Source organism: Aulonocara stuartgranti (assembly GCF_965226115.1).
Source record: "Aulonocara stuartgranti genome assembly, chromosome: 3".
In the NCBI taxonomy this organism is placed as follows: domain Eukaryota; kingdom Metazoa; phylum Chordata; class Actinopteri; order Cichliformes; family Cichlidae; genus Aulonocara; species Aulonocara stuartgranti.
This window is the reverse complement of record NC_138941.1, coordinates 17417741-17439942: the sequence shown is the minus strand read 5'-3', so window position 1 is coordinate 17439942 and position 22202 is coordinate 17417741. Positions and strand designations below refer to the sequence as shown.

General features: G+C 43.1%; 2 protein-coding genes across 2 annotated transcripts in view; both read right to left on the bottom strand.

Moving 5' to 3' along the window:
- LOC309702568 (uncharacterized protein) overlaps positions 1-22202 on the bottom strand; it is a 1257380-nt gene that overhangs the window by 80513 nt on the left and 1154665 nt on the right. The gene's annotated exons all lie outside the window — the stretch shown is intronic.
- LOC309702611 (focadhesin-like) lies at positions 8629-10992 on the bottom strand. The gene is made up of 4 exons (XM_082527244.1): positions 10821-10992; positions 10597-10724; positions 9369-9495; positions 8629-9254 (listed from the first exon to the last, which is right to left on the bottom strand). Exons 1-4 carry the CDS (start codon positions 10887-10889, stop codon positions 9087-9089), a joined length of 492 nt encoding a protein of 163 aa, XP_082383370.1. The 5' UTR covers positions 10890-10992; the 3' UTR covers positions 8629-9086.

The following is a 22202-nucleotide window of genomic DNA, read 5'->3' as shown; positions in this document are numbered from 1 at the left end:
TTCTTTCATTTAAGGAATATTTCTAAACTGCGACATATGGTCTCCTTAGCTGAACTGGAAAAAATTGTCCAAGCATTTGTGTCATCGCGTTTAGATTATTGTAATTCCCTGTTTACCAGCTTGGATAAATCATCTCTTTCTCGCCTCCAAGCTGTACAAAACGCAGCAGCCAGACTACTAACTCGCTCTACCCAGCGAGCTCACATCACTCCTATTTTATGTTCTTTACATTGGCTCCCAATAGATTTTAGAATTAGTTTTAAATGATTGTTTTAACGTACAGAGCACTAAATGGCCCCAGATTATTTATCCAAGCTTCTCACTAAATACACTGCTGCTCGCTGTCTCCGCTCACAGACTCAGAGTTTGTTGGTTGCTCCCAGAACACGTCTGAAGACGAAAGGGGGCAGAGCCTTTCAGTCTGTGGCACCAAGGCTGTGGAACAGTCTACCTCTACAACTACGTTTGGTTGACTCTGTGGAATCCTTTAAAAAACAGTTAAAAACTTTACTGTTTAAACAAGCTTTCTGTTGACCAATGCTGTTTACATTTTTATATTTTTCATTTACATTTAAACTCTATATTGTGTATATTGTGCATTTTGCTATTTATCGTACTGTTTATTTTAATCTCTGTGTGCAGCACTTTGTGACTACCTGTCTATGAAAAGCGCTTAATAAATAAACTTTACTTACTTACTAAAATAACAAACAGGGCTGTGAGAGCAACTGAAGTGATAAAAATACTGTTTAAAGATAAAAAACACTTTGATGTTCTCTCGTCACCTAACAAAGTCCAAACCCTGTGAACTATTTTAGCTTTAATAACTGTGGATTCAGGTATCCTGAACCCATCTTTGGACATTTGTAATTAAATATTTTAAAACTCCATCAGAGACTCCTGATGTGGCTGTTTGGAGAAGGAAAAGAGGGACAAAGTGGAGCGTCGAGCTGAGGCTTCATTCACTGCAAACCTACAGTTATGTTTCCTTATTTCTGCTGTTTGCATGTTCACAGCTGAAATAAAGCTGCCTCTTTGACTTCATCCTGTTGTGTTTGGGTCCAATCCTGCCTGCCACACAGCGCTACAGGACAAAGTCTAATATTTTTACCTTTTTAATGAATCTTTGGTCATATTTATCCAGGAAAACACAAACATGTAAAGGAGTCATCACAGTTCTCTGACCTCGTTGGTCCAGGTTCAGCACTGAAGTCTGGAGGTTTATGTTTGGACCGGTCACTCCTCACAGACGGACAGCTGGATCCTGCAGACTGTGACCTCTGACCTCTGCAGACACAAACATGTTTTATTCAATGATCAATTCTCTGATAAAGTGATTGAAGCAGCTGTGATCACACAGACTGCAGATAATGCAGCTGTTTCCTGTCAGTAACAGTCCTCTTAGATTAGAGTTCAGCTTTTTACAGGAAAACAAATGTCCCTGAATGCAACAGTGAGGCACAGTCTGCCTGTGTGGCTGTGATAGCTGCCGTTAGGAGCGCTCATGTGTTTGCAGTTAGACGAGGAGATGTTACCATCATGGACACGTTAACAAATCCTGCAGCATCACGTGGCACAAACACTTTGTGTTCCTGTCATCTGCAAGCAACAGGAAGTTCATTAATAAAGGCGGGATGGAGACGCGACTGTGATGGTTCTCCTTCATACAGCTGTTACACACATCTGGGCTCACACGACGAGCCTTTGTCTAATACAGCAGCTGCTCTCTGGATGGGCCTGGGCCCCCTTTCCCTGGCGGGTCGCGCAGTATGGGGGTGCCTACTGGGGTCACTTGCCCCTCCCTTCCTTCCCTACCCATCTCCAGCTGCCTCCCTCTTCCCGCTCCACCACAACCACCCACACATGCAGGGCCTTGGAGTAGGGGTATGTCACCAGGGTGCAGAGGAGGCTACCCCCCCCCCCCCCCCCCTGTCCCCTTCTGGCTGCCTCTGCCTCAATTTTATCCCACAACTTAGACATTCACATTACTCACACTCTCATTACACATACATATAGGATCTTGGGGGTGGGCACGATACACGGAGTCCAAAGTACCATCAGGGTGTACACCCCACCCCTGGCATCGTTGCCCACCTCTCAATTTTAAATACACGTAGACATTGAGGGCTAGCAGGAGGGACCATCCGCTTACCTGCTGCTCTCTGGCAGGTAGCTCCAAGCCCTCCTGGGTTTTAAATGCACCTTAGAACACACATGCATCAGCATTACAATGAGCGGGTGGAGGGAGGTTTGGAGTCTTCTCTCACCCCCATTCTCTGCGACCTGCTGGAGCAGGGGGGCTAGGACTAGGAGGAGGAGTTGGCCGTCCGACTGCGGTCTGGAGTGTGGAGCCTTCCTGCTGCTGCGGAGTCGGGGCGGTCTGCCTCCCCCCACCGCAGGGAAAAGGGAAACACCACCTGGGTCTGGGTGCAGTTCCCCCCTCCAGGGGCGGGGGCACCTAGACCCGGTTTGTAGAGTACGCTTGGGGAGTGTGATCGTGTGTACAACGTCTCTTTATGTCTGTCTCCACGTTGGTTGAGTGTGGAGTAAGTGCATATGAGAGCATGAGGGTGGGAATGGATGTTTGTATCTGTGTGTGCCTGTATGTCTGTGTCTATATGTCAGGTTGGGTGTCAGGCGCCACCTCTCTGGGGACATCTCAGGCCCTCCAAGGTTTGGAGGCCTATCTCCCCCTACCACCACTTCCCCTGCCAGTGGCGGACCCCCTCAGACATTGGTGCGTTGGTGGTTCTTTGTGTCCGGGGATGGGCGTCCAGGTACACACCGGCTCACTCCTTGGCGGCTGCTTATCGGGGCCTGGAGCCTGGGGCTCGGTCACTCAGGCGCAGCTGGCTGCCGGCGGAGCTCACGGGCGCGTCACTGCAACCCCCCCTGGCTTCTGCTCCGCGGCTGCTGAGTGAGCCCTCATCTGGGACTCTCCTCAGCTCTTTCCGGGACAGTGGCGCGGCTGCCCCTCTGTTGGTCTTCCTTGGTCTCTTGTGTTCTGGGGGCCTCTGGATGTCTGGAGTTTTGATCTCCTCCACACCTGCTTCACGCCCTGGAGGACGGGGCTGTGGCCCCCCCACACCCTCTAGCAGATTATTACATGAAGGAACCTTTTAAAAAACAAAAAACAAGCGCGTCCATGCTCACAGGTGTACACACGGGTGATCACACCCACAAACTACACCCTTTTTGGCTCCTACCTCAAAGCACACTGTGTTCTGTTGATCTTATGTGCTGCACAATAATGTTTAACATTTAGTATTTACTGTCATATTCCCATATATCATTGTGATGTTGTTTATTCTATTACTCTTGTTCTCTTCTGCTTGTTTTCTTTTTTCTTTCTCAGCAGGTGATCCAGGTGATTGATATATGCATTTTTTTTTCTCTGCCCGTTCTGTTGGTTTTTGTCTTTTGCCCTTCTCCCCCGTCCCTCTTCTCAGCTGTTTCTCTTTCCCTCTTTCTTTCTCCCCTTCTTTCCCCCAGTCAAGTCTGTCCCGTATTCAGTAAGTGAAAATAAAATAAACAATAAAAGGTGAATCAAATGGACCATTACGGCAAGGCTGGGATGGTCAGTTTGGTAAAGTAAATCCGTTGGGCATCTTTCTTTGCCTTTAGACAACAATTCTGATGGCAAAAGAGCCAAACGGGACAGGCAAAAAGAAAAAAAAAAAAAAAAAAAAAAAAAAAAGGATCCAGATGTGTGAGGTCTAGATTTACACCTCTGATTAAAATACATAGTTAAAAACAGCCAATTGAGTCCAAATGTGTCTTAAACCAGATAAACTGACAGTTACACCTGAGCCTGTGTGTCCTTGGAGACACTGCTTTGCTACAGAGATGCATTTTAGAAACCAGGAAACATCAAAATCATTTAAATCAGAGAGTTCTTGTTACTAACAGCTCACCTCTCTGCAGCAGAGACTTTAAACCAAATGATGACATCTTTAGACGCATCACTCTTTAAGGACACACAGCTGGGTGGAGGTCCAGGTGGGTTCCTGTGAATAAGAAGAAAGTGTGTACTTTATTGGTCCCCGTGGGGAAAATCCCTCTCTGCATTTAACCCATTCACTCTGTGAAGCAGTGGGCAGCCATTGGGCGCCCGGGGAGCAGTGTGTAGGGACGGTACCTTGCTCAGGGGTACCTCAGGGTAGCTGTTCAGGGGAATCGAACCCCCGACCTTCCGATCATGGGGCCACCACTCTACCTACTGAGCTATCCCTGCCCATGAATAATGATGGAGCAGTGATGTGAGTGCTGAGCTGTGACATGGAGAAGAGTCATGGACAGTTAGAGATGGTCATCTCACCTCTGAGCTTTGGTCTGGCTCTCATGTTCCCCACACAGAGTGCTTTTAGAGGGAGGGACTCCCTCCTCTCTGTCCTCACACTGATCCATGCTGCTCAATTCACATCAGCTCACACACACTTTCTACCTTCACCTGCAGAGGAAACACAAATCAGCCCAGCGACACACTGACTGACCCACTCAGCACCCACTGATTAATTCAGACACGTTTTAATCCCCAAAAGTTGATTCTGTTCATCTGGATGTTTTCAGTGGGAGAAACGTTTCATGACTCATCCAGGTGACTCCTTCAGTCTCAGCTGACTGCAGGTTTCCAACCCTATAAACAGGACATTTGCACAATGGCTGGGAGGTCATGACCATTGATCAACAACCACTGATCAATGGCCATGAGTCCCATTCACAGAGAGTTGGGGAATGTCTGCAATCACAGCATTACTAACCTAACCCTTACCTGGATGATTGAGCATCAAGACACTTTTTAATATTTTACTAATTTCTGAAGCTTTTTACCAACTTTGTTCAAATTGGTCTGCTGTCATTTTATTGTTGACAAAAAGAGATTTTGAGTTTGAGTGTTGACGTTTCCATGTGGGACTGTTGCTGCAACACCAGGATGTTACTACAGAATACACTTTATATTGTGAGCACTAGTCCACTAGTCCAGTGGTCCTAAACTGACACACCTGCACCTGGATTCATTCTGACCAGATTTTAACCCAACAGTGTTTCATACTTAATACATCAGACACAAACTCTGCAGCTGTCATTGTGTGCAGTGTGTGTGCAGTGTGTGTGCAGTGTGTGTGCAGCGGGTCACTGTGTCCTATGAGTGTTATACTACAATAAACAGAGCCTGACCGCGGGCATAAAGAGGGCAAAAACCCACTTATGCTCTAAAGATGAAGTTCTGTTTCTCTTCAAATGAGCCTCAGAGCATGTGGAGGGTCATTAAACGCATCACAGATTACCTCAAGAACAACAGGCTGAAGAATATAAAAACAAACGCAGAGTTTCTGTCTGACGGTTTGAACATGAAACAGGAATCATTGAACAAAAACGGCCAGTTTACTAATTTATGATCAATCATCAACGCATTCACCTACAATACACGAATGAACATCACCAGTTAAACTGAAAATAACCTGCATACAAATACGACAGCAGACTATAGCGAACGAGCAGAGAAATGCATTTTATAGATGAAGTGTTGGCAGCGACTCTTAGGACAGCCCTGTCTCACTGTCAGCAGTTAAACAACATCCACACACTGGAAGCCCGTTTCCGTCACTAAAAAAAAAGAAGGATCCAGAACTCGAAATTTCGACTTATTTTATCGTAATTTCGATTTATTAACTTGGAATTTTGAAAAAACTAACTCAAAATTAAGAGTTAGTGCTGTCAATCAGTAATTTACGTGAATGACGTAATTTCCTTGTTACCCGGAAGCTGAAGCCCTCAGCTACAAATGCTACAGCTAAGACACCAGAATTACAGCCAGTCATAAATGCACAAGTCGCTGATTATTGTCTGTGTGGCTTCACAAATGATGAAATCCTTCTGTTATTAGCTGAATCACATGGCGTTAATATCAGCTAACGTACTCTCGAAAGCGCCGGTTTGTTGCGATGCGGGTTTGAGTGCGCATTGTAGCTGGATTACTGATTGGCAGAACTAACTCGAAATTTCGAGCTACTTTTCTCAAAATTTTCGAGTTATAAGTCGAAATTTCGAGAATGGATCCTTTTTTGTGGCGGAAACGGGCTTCCATAACAGACTGATGGAGGCAGGAGAAGCTGCCTACAGACATCAGTCAGTGGATCCACAGTAACATCGAGTTCAGCTGCTGATCATCAACTGTTTCTGTCTCGTTCCCAGACACTCTGATCTCACATAAAACGAAGCAGATTTATGCTGAAACTAAGCTGCACACAGCTGATGTTAGCCAGGAAAACAGTACAGACTGCTAACGTTACCTTAACTTCGAGACGATCAACATTCACGAAAGCGAAAGTAAAAGCGACGGAAGGAAACGCCCAGAGAGGCGTTTGAGGGACGGTCAGAGTCAGGAACCTCAGAAACGCATCAGGCTGGAGTTTAATTCTGTTTTCATCTTTAGAAACATCTGGAAATAGTTATAAAAACGCTGCGTAATAAAGAAAAATAGTGTAGATTAGTTTGAGTTGTGTTTATCTGAGCTGTGTCTTTAATCTGAAGTTCATTTTGTGGAGGAGCAGCAAGACTTTCAGTGTTACTCTCAGAGAAAGCCTCCCAAATGTCTGTTGTCTTAATAGTGGAATTATCTGGAAAATGAACCAGTTCTTATGAGCTGCTTTTCTGTATGAGCAGTCAAAGCATTTTATACAGCGTGCTTCATTCACACAAGCACTTCTTTTTCTAACAATGACACTATGATGGATGCATCGGAGAGGAAGTCGGGGTTCCACATCTTGCCCAAGGATACCGTGGCGTGCAGACTGGAGCAGCCAGGGATCAAACCTCCAACCTTCCAGTCAGTAATTCTACCTGCTGAGCTACAGTCTGTACTTCCTGAACATCACACCCTCCTTTTGTTTCTTTATTTCCAGTAGCAACCAGGACCATAATGAACCCTGACTCCAACAGACACTCAGGATCCACCTGCCCAGTACGTTACCCGCTAACTGCAACTATCAGAGCCCTGACCTTCTGCAGAGACGAGTCACACTGAACACAGCAAGTGTCCCTGCTCTCAGATACAAAACCTGCCTTTAAAAGTTCAGAGTAATGAAATCAGCAGTTCTGATTCTAGAATCTGTAGTCTCACACACTTTTGTTGTTTTGGTTCACATCGGTTGATATTCTGCTGCAAACAACTAATGAGAACATTTTATAAACCTTTGAGTGTCCATCAGGATCCTGTAGAAACAGCTTCCATCTCAAATACTAAACATCATTATTTACATTCTGTTTATTTTTTTAAAGTCACTGTAGCACAGATTTCTTTAGCCGAATGTCTTTCTGTGTCTTCCATACAAACATTAAACATGAAAACACTCAACACAGCAACACTGAAAGCATTTGAGTGTAACTTTCATTCAAATCAAACTTTATACACAATTACAATAATGGAAAAAGACAATCTAAATAGTAATACACAACAACCACTGCAGAAATAAAAGAAAACCAAACACAATCCAGACATAAATACACAAATATATTTAAATCTATATATTTATACATTTTAATATGATGTAAAAGAAAACAAATACAAAACCTATCAAACTACCAATAAATAAAAAAAACAAGACCAGAATCAGAGAGACTTTATTTATCCCCAAGGGCCAATTAACATACAACAGAGCAGCATGACGTTGAAGATAAGCACAATAAAAGTGAGATAATAAATACACAGAATATACAGTTTTAAAATTACACAGTTTTTCAATTTATGTTTGAAATTTGTGTCTGACTCAGTGACTGCAAGGTGCTGCACAGGCTGCAACCCAAAAGCATCCCTATCAGAATCAGAATCAGAAAGGGTTTTATTGCCAAATGTTGAGCAGGTTTACAACATTAGGAAATTGCTGCGGTGCTTAGTGCAAACATACTGTCATAAATGCTTAAATAGATATAAAAATAAAAATAAGAATAAGAATTAAAAGTGCTACGTAGAAAGATATATACATGAGTGCAGGTGGTGATCAGTGCAAACATGGAATGATGCAGTGAACACAGCGTAGGGTCATGTGTTAATGGTGGGAACAGTCATACGGTTGTTGTTCATGTGTCCGACAGCAGAGGGGAAGAAACCGTTCTTATGGCGAGAGGTTCTGGTGCGAATGGACCGGAGCCTCCTGCCTGAGGGGAGCAGGTCAAACAGACTGTGTCCAGGGTGAGAAGGGTCAGCTGAGATCCGAGCTGCACGCCCCAGTGTCCTGGAGGTGTACAGGTCCTGCAGAGATGGGAGTCTGCAGCCAATCACCTTCTCAGCAGAGCGCACAACACGCTGCAGTCTCTGTTTGTCCCTGATAGTGGCTCCAGCGTACCACACGGTGATGGAGGAGGTGAGGATGGACTCGATGATTGCAGTGTAGAATTGCATCATCGTCCGTGTTGGCAGGTTGAATTTCTTCTGCTGCCTCAGGAAGTACATCCTCTGCTGGGCTTTCTTAATGACGGAGGTGATGGTGGGCTCCCACTTCAGGTCCTGGGTGATGGTGGTACCCAGGAAGTGGAATGAGTCCACAGAGGTGATGGGGGTGTCAGACAGGATGATGGGGGGGAGTCTATCAGATGTCCTGTGCTAATATGGTATGTTTGGTTTTGGCCTTTGGTCTTGTGTTTGTTTAGATGCAACTTTACAAACCTAAGCTGTACTGCCATATCATTGTTAGAGAGGAGGAGAGCTTTCCAACAAGCAGCACTGCATGGTCTAGGATTCATCTGCTGGGACGGCCACTGCTGCACTGTGTTGAATCCTCCAGAGCAACAAATGACCAAAACTTCTGTTTTTAAAAAGATGCTCACACTCGCTGATCCATTTATTAGTTACTGTGAAGTCCGACCACAGCAGGACTCTGAGGACTGGACCCTCACACGTCTGTACTTTGTGCTTCTACCCAGCTTTACATTGATGTGCTAACTTTAGCTACCAAACACAGTGATGTAGAGATGTGACTCTACAGTGAGGTTAGAATATACAAACAGCTAGTGAGAGTCCTGTTTACAGACAGAACCACAGAGAAAAACATAACCTGGTGGAGTTCCTGTGTCGCTCTGTTAGCTCCTCAACACAGAGCAACATGAACGTTACGACGCACCTCGTACTGCTCTGATTTAACTGTGAGCTGAGGCACCAGAGCCAAAAGCTCAGCGATGGCTTGAACCACCTCTGGCTGTGAGTGACAGCTGAGCTCAGGCCAAACAGTTCTCCATGCTGAGATAATATCCACCACCTGAGAAAGAAAGATTTGTTTTAAGACCAGAACTTTGGAAAAGATTCAAAAGTTATGATCCAGAAAAATGATGATTCCTGAATTTAAAGAGACAAATGGAGACAGACGAGGTACCTCTGCTCGACACAGCTCCTGTAGTCCCTGCAGGACGAGAGCAGCCGGGGTTGCCAGGTCTGGTCTGTTGCACTGTTTTAAAGTGAGTGAAATGGCAGCCATCATGTCCCCTGCATGCTGGTAAGGCCTGGTTAACACACACATCAGCGTGAACAAAGTGGGAAATGTGTTTCTTCTAATTTTGTTACCATTTTTATTTAAGAAAAAAGCATTAAAAGTGCCAGGACACGTGTAAGTAAGTAAATGCCAAACACAGCTTCTTATCATTGCAAACTCTTATGTTTTACAATAAAAGCAAACGTAAGCATTTGTGAAAACAAGAAACAGCTCAATGATTTGCTAAATTTGTACTGTAGCATCCATCCAGAGGGTTTCCCAGGTTTTCACTAATGCTGCTAAAAAAGCTGCATGTACATGTTAGCAGGCGTAACAGGCCCCGGGAGGATGAACAGTGTGCACCAGCTGGTTAGAACAAAGGAAATAATCAAATAAAATCATCGTTTTATTTCATCAACACACATAAAGGCCAGTTCACAAAAACTGACAAGCATTAGCTAACAGCTAACATGTAAAGGACGTGTGCAGGAGCCTGGATGCAGTTTGTGGAGTTTATATGATCAACATAGTTTTTGGGTTAAAGGTTAAAAGTATAAAGTTATGGCTCACTTGCTTAGAGTTGTATTATATGGGAAACAGTGCTTACAGACTGACATAGTTTGATTTCTTTTGCTTCAAATGTATACTTTTATTTTGATAGTCTGCCAGAGACAGGAAGTTAGCTGCCTCTCAGTCTCTCTGTTTGAACTGAACTTTGTAAGACTTTGATCCTTCTGGATTCAGGCACGTGTAGCTGCTCTGGACATTTGTACGGAAATATTTAAAACTGGACTCCTGCTGATTTTTGGAGAAACAGGGACTCAGTGGAGCGTCGAGCTGAGGCTTCATTCACTGCAAAGCTACAAAGTGCATTCATTTATCTTAACAAGCAAAGTTGATGTGATGTGACTGAAAAAACAAATGTTTCTATTTTTCTGAACTTTCATCAGCTTGCTGAGCAGAAACATCTATGAAGAGTCCAGTCAGTGATTATTACTCATTAGAAGGGAAGATGAAGAATCCTGGTGTTGGAAGCTCACACTGTCTGCACTGTGCATGCAAAGTCCACTGAATGAATGAACCAGTGAATGTAAGAAGTGCCCACTGTTTCTGTAAGTGTGGGAGGACCCACCTCTCTCTGCAGATGTCCCTGACACAGGCGGCCCTGGCCAGGATCTGCTCCCACTGGGCGTCCCTCCCCAGCACCACCCTGCTGTCCTGCTGGCTCATTAGACGCTGCAGCTCTGGGTAGACCCGGTCCTTACAGACATGACCAAAGCAGCACACAATCAAAGACAAACAGAAGCTTTGAACACATGAATATGACATTTATAGTAATGTGTTATTATTGCAAACCTGTTTTTTCCACAGAGCGGTCATGAGGCGCAGTCCCACTGCTCTCAGCTTGGGGGAGCCGGCCAGCATGTGCAGACTGTGCAGCACGATCGGGAAGCAAAGCTGGAATATTACAGCACATATGATCAGAGCCAAGTTTACAAGAGAAACACACGGTTACAGCTGAAGAAGGCAGATGTTAGACGATGACTGCTGGTTTGGAGAGTCCAGCTTCCTGACAGAGTGCTTTATACTACAGAGCACTGCATCTATCCCACACAGAGGCTGCTGTGGTGGAGTCCAATCCCAGCTCCTACAAACTGGGTACAAGAAACACTGTCTGTGTTCACACAGAGAAAACTGTGTGGAAGACGTGGGAATTTCTCTTTGCTCCTTTGTCAAAGTGCTAAACATCGAGAGGGGAACATTTCAGTTATGTGCACAAACTGATTTACCAACATTTGCAACACACAGTGTCCTGCTAATGGTTCTAATATTGCGACCTCCACACTAACCTAGAAGGGTCTGGCTGCAGCCACCGGGGAGCTCCACAGTAACCGGAAACACGTGACCTCCATGGTAGGTGGAAATACGTTCCTGCATGGATCATCGACTGTGGAAACCTTGCAAGTGGATCGTAAAGGTTGGTACAGAGTCTTTCATGTCTAAATTTGCTGTTAATAATTATATAATTGTAGGAATCATCTAGTTTGCTTACACTGATTATGTTGGCACTTTATTAGTGCTACAACAACGGTCAGACCCCCGAGGCATCTAAACTTTAGTAAGAATGTGCACTTTTGACACCTCTGGTTAGCATTTAGTGGTCAGTTTCAAACATATTTGATGTTTGCTTGTTATGAACAAATTCACTTCACTACTTTTCATGATCTGTAACATCAATGCACATTGTTCCATTTACTGCATATTGCACTTTATTCATGTCTCTCATTCCACCTGCAAAAACATTGTAAAGGTCGTCACAGAGAGTTTTATATATGTATAAATACTAATATTCTCTATTCATTCTGTTTTATTGCCCAGATGTTAGTTAGCCTTTGTTCAATTGTCTTTTATATGTCAATAGATACGTATGTCACAAATAAGTGTCTTGTAAATTATGTTTAAAGAATTTTCTCCTAAATCTCTTACGTGCTAACTGTAACGTGTTATATCTGCTAAAACCTGAACTTAAATGTGTATATGGTGTTTATTAAAAAACAAAAACTGAAGAAACTTCTTGAATAAAACATCTTCAAGAAACTTAAAGCAGTTCAGACGCTTTTCTTTCCCAGCTCCTCAGACGGTCCACCCTGTTAGCTTGGTTAAGTAGCCACGACGAGTAGAAGGCCAAGTATGAGTTTCAAACAGTAAACACATTTATTTTTAAACCCTGCAAATAAACAACATTAACATCAAAAGTTTTACATTTCCTAAATGTACCCCGCAATCTGAATATAACACCCACTTCCCTACATTTGATCCGCTGTGTTAAATATGATTAAAAACAGAATGCAATCATTTGCAAATCCTATAAACCAGTATTTTAAACAAAGTGAGAAAATGAAACATTTAAAGAAAAATATTAGCCCATTTTGAATTTGATGGCAGCATCCTCTCTCCATAAACTAAAGGCTTTACGATGTTTAGTGCTGGACCATGTTGGTTAATGTGTAAACTTCTGAAAGGTTCAACAGTTTCCATTTTGATTAACCTGACCAACATCTAACATAGAACACCTTTGAAGTGGACCTCGCAGCCTGTGGATAACTTCAAACACGTCGAGGTCGCAGAGGCTGAACTTTTACCCAGCATCTCAAGGAGCGCCATAAACACTTGTTACGGTTATTAGAAGGAACCCAGCCTTTAGACATCCCCACAATGACATCGTGACCAAGGGTCTGTTGCATGATTTTTAACATGGCTACAATGTGTCGTCTGCTGAGTCATCGTTTAATACAACAACGTACTGAAAGAGAGCATTCAGCATCTGACTGAGCTGGACTAACCTTCCCTTTCAAAAGTGAAAACTGCAACATAAAACTGGAATTCAACCAACTTCTAATGAAATGTAACATTTTATAACATGAACACAGATTCCAGGTGAGCTGTGTCTTCCAGGACTGGATTTACCAGAACAGGTATGAGGATGGTGCCTGACGGGCATGTACGAGCTGGAGTGGATCCCAGCTAACACAGGGTGAGGAGACAGACGACCGTTCACGCTCACACTTATTCACCAGTTAACCTAACCCCACTACCTGAATGTGTGTGAACTGTGGGAGGAAGCCAGAGTCCCCTGAGAGGACCCACACAAACACGGGGAGAACATCCAACCTCCACAGAGACTCTCTCTGCACTAAAAGCACAAAATAAAAATCACACCGTCATGTAATTCAAGAAACTGGTCTTAAAAAACAGTTAATCTAATATGTCCACATGGAGCCCGTGTTAAGGTCTGTACTGGGCTTCAGAACATCAAGTGAACAACGTCAAATGGGACCTGGGTGCGTTGTCTCCTGATAGAAAGTGCTGAGGATCAGAAGGACTCAGGGACAATACGATATCTGTCCAGCAGAGGGCGGCATTATTCCAAACGGCTCCATCCTAGAAACATGATGAGAAGGGAACGGCCGAAGAGGTTTGTTTTTTCTTCCAAACTTTATTGAAATTACAAAGCGAACAGTCAGTCATTCCAGTTCAGTTTGTACAGTAGACATATAAGGCAAATAAGAGTAACTATATACAGTACAGTGAAATAAGAAGGATAAATAAATAAAGGATAAAAAAGAAAAAAGAAAGAAAAAGGGAGGGAATGTGACAGACTTCATAACAACTTTGTACTTGAAAGTTGTGACAGCTCATTCGTTAAACATTTCTGAATGAATTTCAATCAATGATAAACCTTTTTTATTGGAAGTTAATTTAAGAGACTTAAGTAATATTCAATTTTAATCAAAAACAAATTAAATGATGGGGTTGAGTTTTGAAATTACAATTATGTATATGGAATTTCCCTAATAAGATGGAGCGGCCGAAGAGTGAACTGTCAAAAGTACTGAATATGACGTCACTTATTTATGTGCGAATGTTTAATAATTAAAGTCCATCCATCTTCATCCGCTTTATCCGAGGCCGGGTCGCGGGGGCAGCAGCCTAAGCAAAGAGGCCCAGACCTCCCTCTCCCCAGCCACCTCCTCCAGCTTATCCGGGGGAACACCAAGGCGTTCCCAGGCCAGCCGAGAGATATAATCTCTCCAGCGTGTCCTGGGTCTGCCCCGGGGCCTCCTCCCGCTGGGACATGCCTGGAACACCTCACCCAGGAGGCGCCCAGGGGGCATCCTTGTCAGATACCCGAACCACCTCAGCTGGCTCCTTTCGATGTGGAGCAGCAGCAGCTCTACTCTGAGCCCCTCCCGGATGGCCGAACTTCTCACCCTATCTCTAAGGGAGAGGCCAGCCACCCTTCGGAGGAAGCTCATTTCTGCCGCTTGTATCCGCGATCTCGTTCTTTCGGTCACTACCCACAGCTCGTGGCCATAGGTGAGGGTAGGGACGTAGATCGACCGGTAAATTGAGAGCTTCGCTTTTACACTCAGCTCCCTCTTCACCACGACGGACCGGTGCAGCGTCCGCATTACTGCAGCTGCAGCCCCAATACGTCTGTCGATCTCCGGCTCCCTTCTCCCATCACTCGCGAACAAGACCCCGAGATACTTGAACTCCTCCACTTGGGGCAGGAACTCATCCTCATATATATCATTGACTTAATTAAAGTCAATGATATAGTACAAATACAGCTGCTCTGTGACGGCCTCAGAGGTTGTCTCAGAGAATACTGGGAGCAGCAACACCATGAAGTCCAAAGAAACACTCTGATGGACGTGTGGACAGCAATGCTGCCTTGAGCAGTACCGATGTTTCAGGGCTGGATGACGTTTTTGGGTGGGACATCTACATCCTGACATATCAAGGTTACTTTACTTTTAGGTAAATTTGCTTTACAGAAAAATAATAGCGTTTGTCATCCCTTCACAAACACACACATCGATTTAAACCTGACAGACACATATTTGGAAATTACACGAGATGAATCAAATCAGGAAAACAGTTATTAGTTATTAAGTTTAGTGACGGCAGCAGGGACAAAGCTGCTTTTATAAGACTTTGTCCTGCATCATTCTCATGATAAAACAGACTCAATGGCCCCAAGATATTTATATGACTGCACTTGCTCAGGTTTGTCCGGATTTCAAACTGTTCTAAAAGTCTTTTGATTCAAATCTGGGGCTGTGTTATTGAAAGCAGCAGAGAAATCGATGAACTGAAGTCCTTTACTCTCTACATGTTTGACAATCAGGTGAAGTAGAATCAAAAGCGCGTCCTCCGCTCCTCTATTGGGCTTATGTGCAATCTGCATTGAATCAAGCTGAAGTTCAGTGTCTTCCATAATCACATTTCTGATGATTTTTTCAAAGACTGAGGTGAGGGCAGCAGGCCTGAAGTCATTTAGAACTTTTGGACGACTAGATTTAGGACCAGGAACCACAAGCACACTCAGGCCTGACAGTTTAGCACCTACACAATTTTGACAAATTTAAATAAATTTAAAGTCCAACTTTTTTGCGATCAATTAACCAGTATCCGTCCCAGATGGTGGCCCGATTTCTAGTGCCCTAACTCAATTTAACAATCAACTGTTCTGCATCAAATTTGATGACACACAAATTATTTGTGCCACTGCAAAAAAAGAATTTCTGTCCACTATGAGATAAAGGAGAACAACAGCCTGATACCTGCAGGCCTGACAACAGGAGATGTATCACTGCTGTAACACCTGTAACATTCAGCAGTCGCCTCATTGTTCTGACGCACCTCATTGTTTTTCACTCCTAAAACTTACCCCCTCCCTCAACAACTAATGCCATGTTTTGATTGGTCGACATGGTACATTTTTCCACCAATAGGAAAGGGTGGGGACTTTTGGTTTTGTTTTTGCTCACAGGCGGAGAGTGTTTTCGAGCGAGTGTTTCCCTATAAAATGCCGTTTTTACCGTTTCCCGCAGTAAATATAAACAACGATAGTATTCAGGAAGAAAACCAAACATTGCAGATATTTTTATCATAACTCTGGTTTTACGTGGCCCATCAACACAATTTAAAAACTGGTATAAAGTCCACACTTTTTCCGTCAATTGTTCCGTCTGCCCTGCTCACATTGTATTATGGTTTGTATCCCGATGCTTTTGTTATGCTTGGTTTATTGGTATTCTATGTTTCTGTTATTCTTAGTGAGGGATTACTTCTTAGGTTGTGTCTCGTGTCTAGTATAGGTTCAGTGTCAAGTCTGCGTCTGTTTCTTGTTTCCTGTTTTATTGTGAAGGGTTGTGTCATGTCAGTGTGTCTAGCTTTGCTCCCCGTGTCTCGTTAGCCCAAACCCTCCCAGCTGTGTCTCCCTCCTGTTTCTTTCCCTGATTAATTCCCTGTGTATATAGGCCCAGTGTTTTTCTGTGCCCTCAACTTGCTGTGTGTTTGTTATGTCTGGTCCTCAGCGTCTTGTTTTTGCATTGCTTTTTGTGAGTTTTATTTTATGAGGAGTTTGTCCAGCAATAAAGCTGCGTTTTCAGTTTAAATCCCGTCTCCAAGAGTCCTGCATTTTGGATCCACCACTTCTGCCTGCCTGCACACATCACAACATGACAGCTTTAGAGCAATTTATCAATTTAGGGAGAATTTATCTAACAGAAATGGAAAGTTTACCAAGATGTATCAATCCAACGCACACTAATGTCATTCCAGATAAATGAACAAGAGCTATTAATCAAATAAACTTTAATTTTATCTGGAGAAATAAACCTCACTACATGAAAAAGAAACATTTGATCCAATACACTAAAAATGGCCTGAAAGCTGTTGACTTTGACCTCCTTAAAAATAAACTGTTATGTATTTAGTAAAATCAGTTTATATTTTTGTGGTACTACTTTCTGTGTAAAGTGTGGTATTTGTGCGCATTGATATGCCTGTGCCTTTCCACAACATGGTTAATAAAGTAAGTTACTAACAACCAAACAAGTGTTGTTACTTTACCAGTTAAGTTATAAGAGAGAACATAACAAACTGGTGATGAGGATTAAAACGGATCCCCGATGTGCGCTGGACGACAGGAGGGAGAAATCCTTGTGAAAGTGGCCAAAAGACACGGAAAAGGTTACGGCAAAAAAAACTAATCATCCGTGTGGATGCTAACTCACTCGCCTAGCTAGTGCGCTGCAGAGAGGACGTGAGTAACATCAGTTCTATTAAGTTAAGGATACTTATGAAAATACTGAGAAAATGTCAGGTGGCGTTGGACAAATGGACGTTTTTGATAATGGCACAGAGGATTGAACAACATATGTGGAGAGAGCTGAACAATATTTTCTGGCTAACAAAATAGAGGATGAGAGGAAAGTTGCTGTGTTACTGAGTGTGATGGGAGTGAAAACACACAACTTGTTGCGCAGCCTAAAAGAAAAACTAAATGTGGAAAAGAGAAGGAAAGCTGCATGAAGTAACTGAGAAAGACTCAAATGATTCTTAGGAGGATTTGGCATGCCTGGAGCTATACACAATGCAAGAGAAAGACAATGATGCAATATGGCTCACACCAAAAATACAAGAGGTTGAGTTACAGATGGAACTGGACACTGGGTCTGCCCTCTCACTGATCTTATATGAAGATTACAGAGACAAATTCCCCAATCTGAAACTGAAACACACCTCAGTGAAACTGAAAACATACACAGGTGAAAGAATAACTCCTCTGGGAAAACTAAAAGTGAATGTGGAATATGAGAAAAAGAAACGCAACCTGGAACTTTATGTTCTGAAAAAATGGAGGTGTGCCATTATTTGGGCGTGACTGGTTGAAACACATCCACCTCAACTGGAAAGAAATAAAGTCAATGAGACTGGAACGAGGCCTGAGTGCACATTCTGTGGATGAAAGACTGAAACAGATACTTAATAACCATGCCCAGGTGTTCAAAGATGGAATCAGCACCCTGAAAAATATTAAAGCTCAGATCATACTGGAGGACAATGCAAAACCAAGATTACACAAGGCACGTCCTGTACCTTATGCTTTACGCCCCAAAGTCGAAGCAGAGCTCCAACGCTTGGAAGAGGAAGGAATACTCACCAAGGTGGAATGGTCAGATTGGGCTACACCAATAGTGTCAGTAAGCAAGAAAGCAAGTGACAGAGTGCAGATCTGTGGTGATTTTAAGGTTTCAGTGAACCCAGTTCTCCGCATAGATCAGTACCCACTTCCACAGATAGAAGTCATATTCACAGCAGTCGCAGGTGGCAAACACTTTTCAAAAATTGACCTTGCCCAGGCTTATCTCCAGTTGGAAGTAGAAGAGACATCCAGGAAATATGTGGTGATAAACACTCACAAAGGCCTATATCAGTACAACAGACTGGTATTTGGTATCGCCAGTGTCCCAGCAGTATGGCAACGTGCCATGGATCAGGTCCTACAAGGCATTCCAGGAACACAGTGTTTTCTGGATGACATAATAGTCACTGGTGTTGATGAGGAGACTCATCTGGCTAACCTAACAGCAGTCCTGGCCAGGCTAGAAAAACATCGATTGAGAGCAAACAAAAACAAATGTGAGTTCTTCAAGGATGCCATTGAGTATTGTGGACACAAGATCGACAGACATGGGCTCCACAAAACCGAGGACAAAGTTGAAGCAGTCCTGAAGGCACCAGAACCTAAAAATGTGAGAACATAACAAACTGGTTGAGATCCTGGATTAAAGAGGGAATGGGAAGTGAAGAGGAATACAGAGGAGTGATTGGTCGGTTCATGAGGTGGTGTGAGGAGAATCACCTGAAACTGAATGTGGCCAAAACAAAGGTGCTGGTGGTGGACTTTGGCAGAAACAGATCCCTCCTCTGTCTGCACTGGTGGGAATGATGTTGAAATAGTCACATCCTTTAAGTATCTGGGAGTTCATCTGGATCACAAGTTGGAGTGGTCTGCCAACATGGACGCTGCCTACAAAAAGGGTCTGAGCCAGCTTTACTTTCTACGAAGGCTCAGATGGTAAATGGACTGGTTCTTATATGGTGCTTTTCTACTCTCATTGAGCACTCAAAGCACTTTGTACAACTTGTGCATTCACCCAATCGAACCCATTCACACAAGCGCTTTCTTTAAGGTTTTTAGTGCTTCTAACATTCACTCACATTCACAGTACGATGGATGCTTTTAAGACACTGTCACTATTGTGTTTTTTTTTTTTTTTTTAATGTCCACATGTAGAGCCCTGAGAAAATTAGTCAACAGTCAACAGAATGACTGGGATGAGTATCTGGATGCTACACTGTTTTCTTTGAGGTCCAAGGTCCACACCACAACCAAATACACACCATTCCGTTTAATGTATGGGAGAGAATTGGTAAATGGTAAATGGCCTGCATTTGTATAGCGCTTTACTCAGTCCCTAAGGACCCCAAAGCGCTTTACACTACATTCAGTCATCCACCCATTCACACACACATTCACACACTGGTGATGGCAGCTACATTGTAGCCACAGCTACCCTGGGGCGCACTGACAGAGGCGAGGCTGCCGGACAGTGGCGCCACCGGGCCCTCTGACCACCACCAGTAGGCAGACACGGGGTTAGTATCTTGCCCAAGGACATTTGGCATGCAGCCAGGAGGCAGCCTGGGATCAAACCACCGACCTTCTGATTAGTGGCTGACCTGCTCTGCCACCTGAGCTACGTATTCTTCCTGTTGAAGTCCCAGTAAGTGTTATTAAGGAATTCTATTTATGCAAAAACTGTGATAATGCATGAATTAAATGTAATCTTAATTGGAAAGTGTGCATACTGATATTAGCTGCAGCTTTAATCTTCTCTGCTTAACTTCTATACGCAAGACACATTTTAAAGATAAAGTAAGTGACTAGTTACTACTTTATGTTTGTATCTTTATGTAAAGTAATAAATGTTGAGGAGACCTTTCAGTATGTGTTCACCTATGGAAGTGTATCAAGAGTAAAAAGTGACTATACACAAAATGATAGGAGTCTATCTTTGTGGCTTTCTGTGATCAAAGCTTTATAATAGTATATTTACTTTTAAACATGAGTTATTATAGTTCGGATTTTCAGTTCATGTTTCAAATGCATTATTTGCCATTATGATTTTAATTGTGATTTAAAATGTGAAAATTTTAGCTGTCCTCCATCATTCTCCCTGAGGAGTCGAGTTACGGTGACTTTGTATCTTCTACAAGAGACGCACAAGAGCAAGTTAAAAAAAAAAACTGTAGAGGAAAATATGGCAAAGTCCCAAGACTTACAAAAGGAAGCCTATGCTAGACAAGTCCAGAAGTACAGAAACCTTGTGTACAGCGTTGGAGATGAAGTTCTTCTTTTGAACATGAGGAAACGTGGAAGGAAGGGAGGAAGACTTGATCCAGATTTTTACAGGACCCTACACCATTCAAGACATCGCTGGCAAATGTGTGAGATTAAAAAAAAAAAAACACGGAAGGAGCAACTTTAAGAAATCACTACAGCATTGACCATATCAAGCTGTACAGAAGAAGCCACCATGTAAATATCAGTGACAATGAAAAATACCCAACTCACAGTCAGACAGTGCCATCCTACTGCTAACCCTCAGTGCCAGCAAAGTCCAGAGGATACCAGACCCTCTGTTATTCATTATGCACCCAAAACGGCTGACAAAAGTTGTTGCTCCCACAAGGAGTTTAATTGTGTTCCAGGACCAGAAACACATGAACAAGAACTTCCCTCCCGGAAACAAAGCTTAGAAAATGAAGGTGGCATAGTGAACAACTCTTTTTGACCAGTTGGTCATTTGTTGCCAGTTTGGCGTTGCAACTTGATTGACTGTTGCATGACTTTGTTTGTATTTTGAAGTCTTCAACTCATATTGGATATAAAGAAACATGCAACATGCACTGAGCTTGTAGAAGTCTAGAAATGGATCTGCCTGTCAGTAATTTTCTATTTTGCCCACCCGCTGAACCTTTCCTATTTCTCTGCGTGTAAATGTATGCCTATTGTATTGACTTTTTTCCTGTTGTGGCCCGTTGGCCTTTACCAAGCTTATCCACTAAAAATCTCATGCATGCCTGAGCTAACTTATCATATTTTTCTTTTAGTAAAGAGGCTATGGCGAGCAAAGGATACTGGGCGCCTGGAGTCAGTTGTTGGAACATAAAAGTTATTTGATTCCTCTTTTCGAACACTGCAGGGGTCACGGTGGTTTCTGATGAGGTAAGAGAACTTATCATTATAGATTCTGATTTCGAGGTTCTGCTCCTTCTGAAGCATTTGCAGTGCAGAGACCATTAATAGTTTAAAGTGTGCGGGTAGGTCGGGGGGTTTATATTGCAAAACTCTAAGGTTTCACCCATTCACTTCAACAGGAAAAAATGTTATCAACCACAACACAGATGTTGTGACATCTGTGACATCATAATACCCAGTTTCAGTATATGCAGAAAGAACCTTTATCAGCAATTCTATTCTTTTTGATGTTTTTGTGTACAGCACTCAAGCAGTTACTTCAAAAATTGTTGCTGTTGTTGTATAAACTCTGATTTTTCAAAACAGGTCATTGATGCATACCCGCACCGTGTCATTGAGAGACGAAAGGAAAGTAAGAAATGTCCTTTACCTACTAATTTTGATATAAAAAAAAACCCTATTTACTGTTCTATAACATTTTTGTATACTTGTGCAGAATGCTGCACACCTGGGCCCTGTTTCAGGAAGCCGGTTTGGAAAACTCAGAGTGAAAAACGATACTCAGGGTTGAGTAACCCCGAACTGTCCAACTCGGAATATTCGGTTTCAGAAAGGCTGATAACAATTAGTTCAGTCAACGCGGAGTTGCTTTAACCCCAAGTGAAGCGCGCGGACGAGGATACATAAAGCCCTGATAAGCGGAGCACAGATTAAGCAAGTCACCATGGAGACGGAGGGAAAGAAGGCGCGGTCAATGTATTTTACAGCGCTTGAGGCCGAAATTCTGATGGCAGCATATGCCGATAACATGCAAATTCCGCGGAAAAAAGTAACACAGCCACAGCTGCAAAAGAAAGGGAGCATGCATGGCAAAACATAGCCGACAGAGTCAATGCGTGAGTGTTAATTTAAACATTGATCTAGGGATTTCCACCCATTTAACACGTTATTTTATCATATGTTATTTTATTTGTTATTTTATACATTTTATTTTGTGATGTGATGTGAGCGCAGGTGCAACCCAACAGGCCCCAAACGTGCCTGGCAGCAAGTAAAAATGAAATATAAAAATATAGTCCAAACAGGTAAGGTGTAATTGTATTATGAGCCATAGT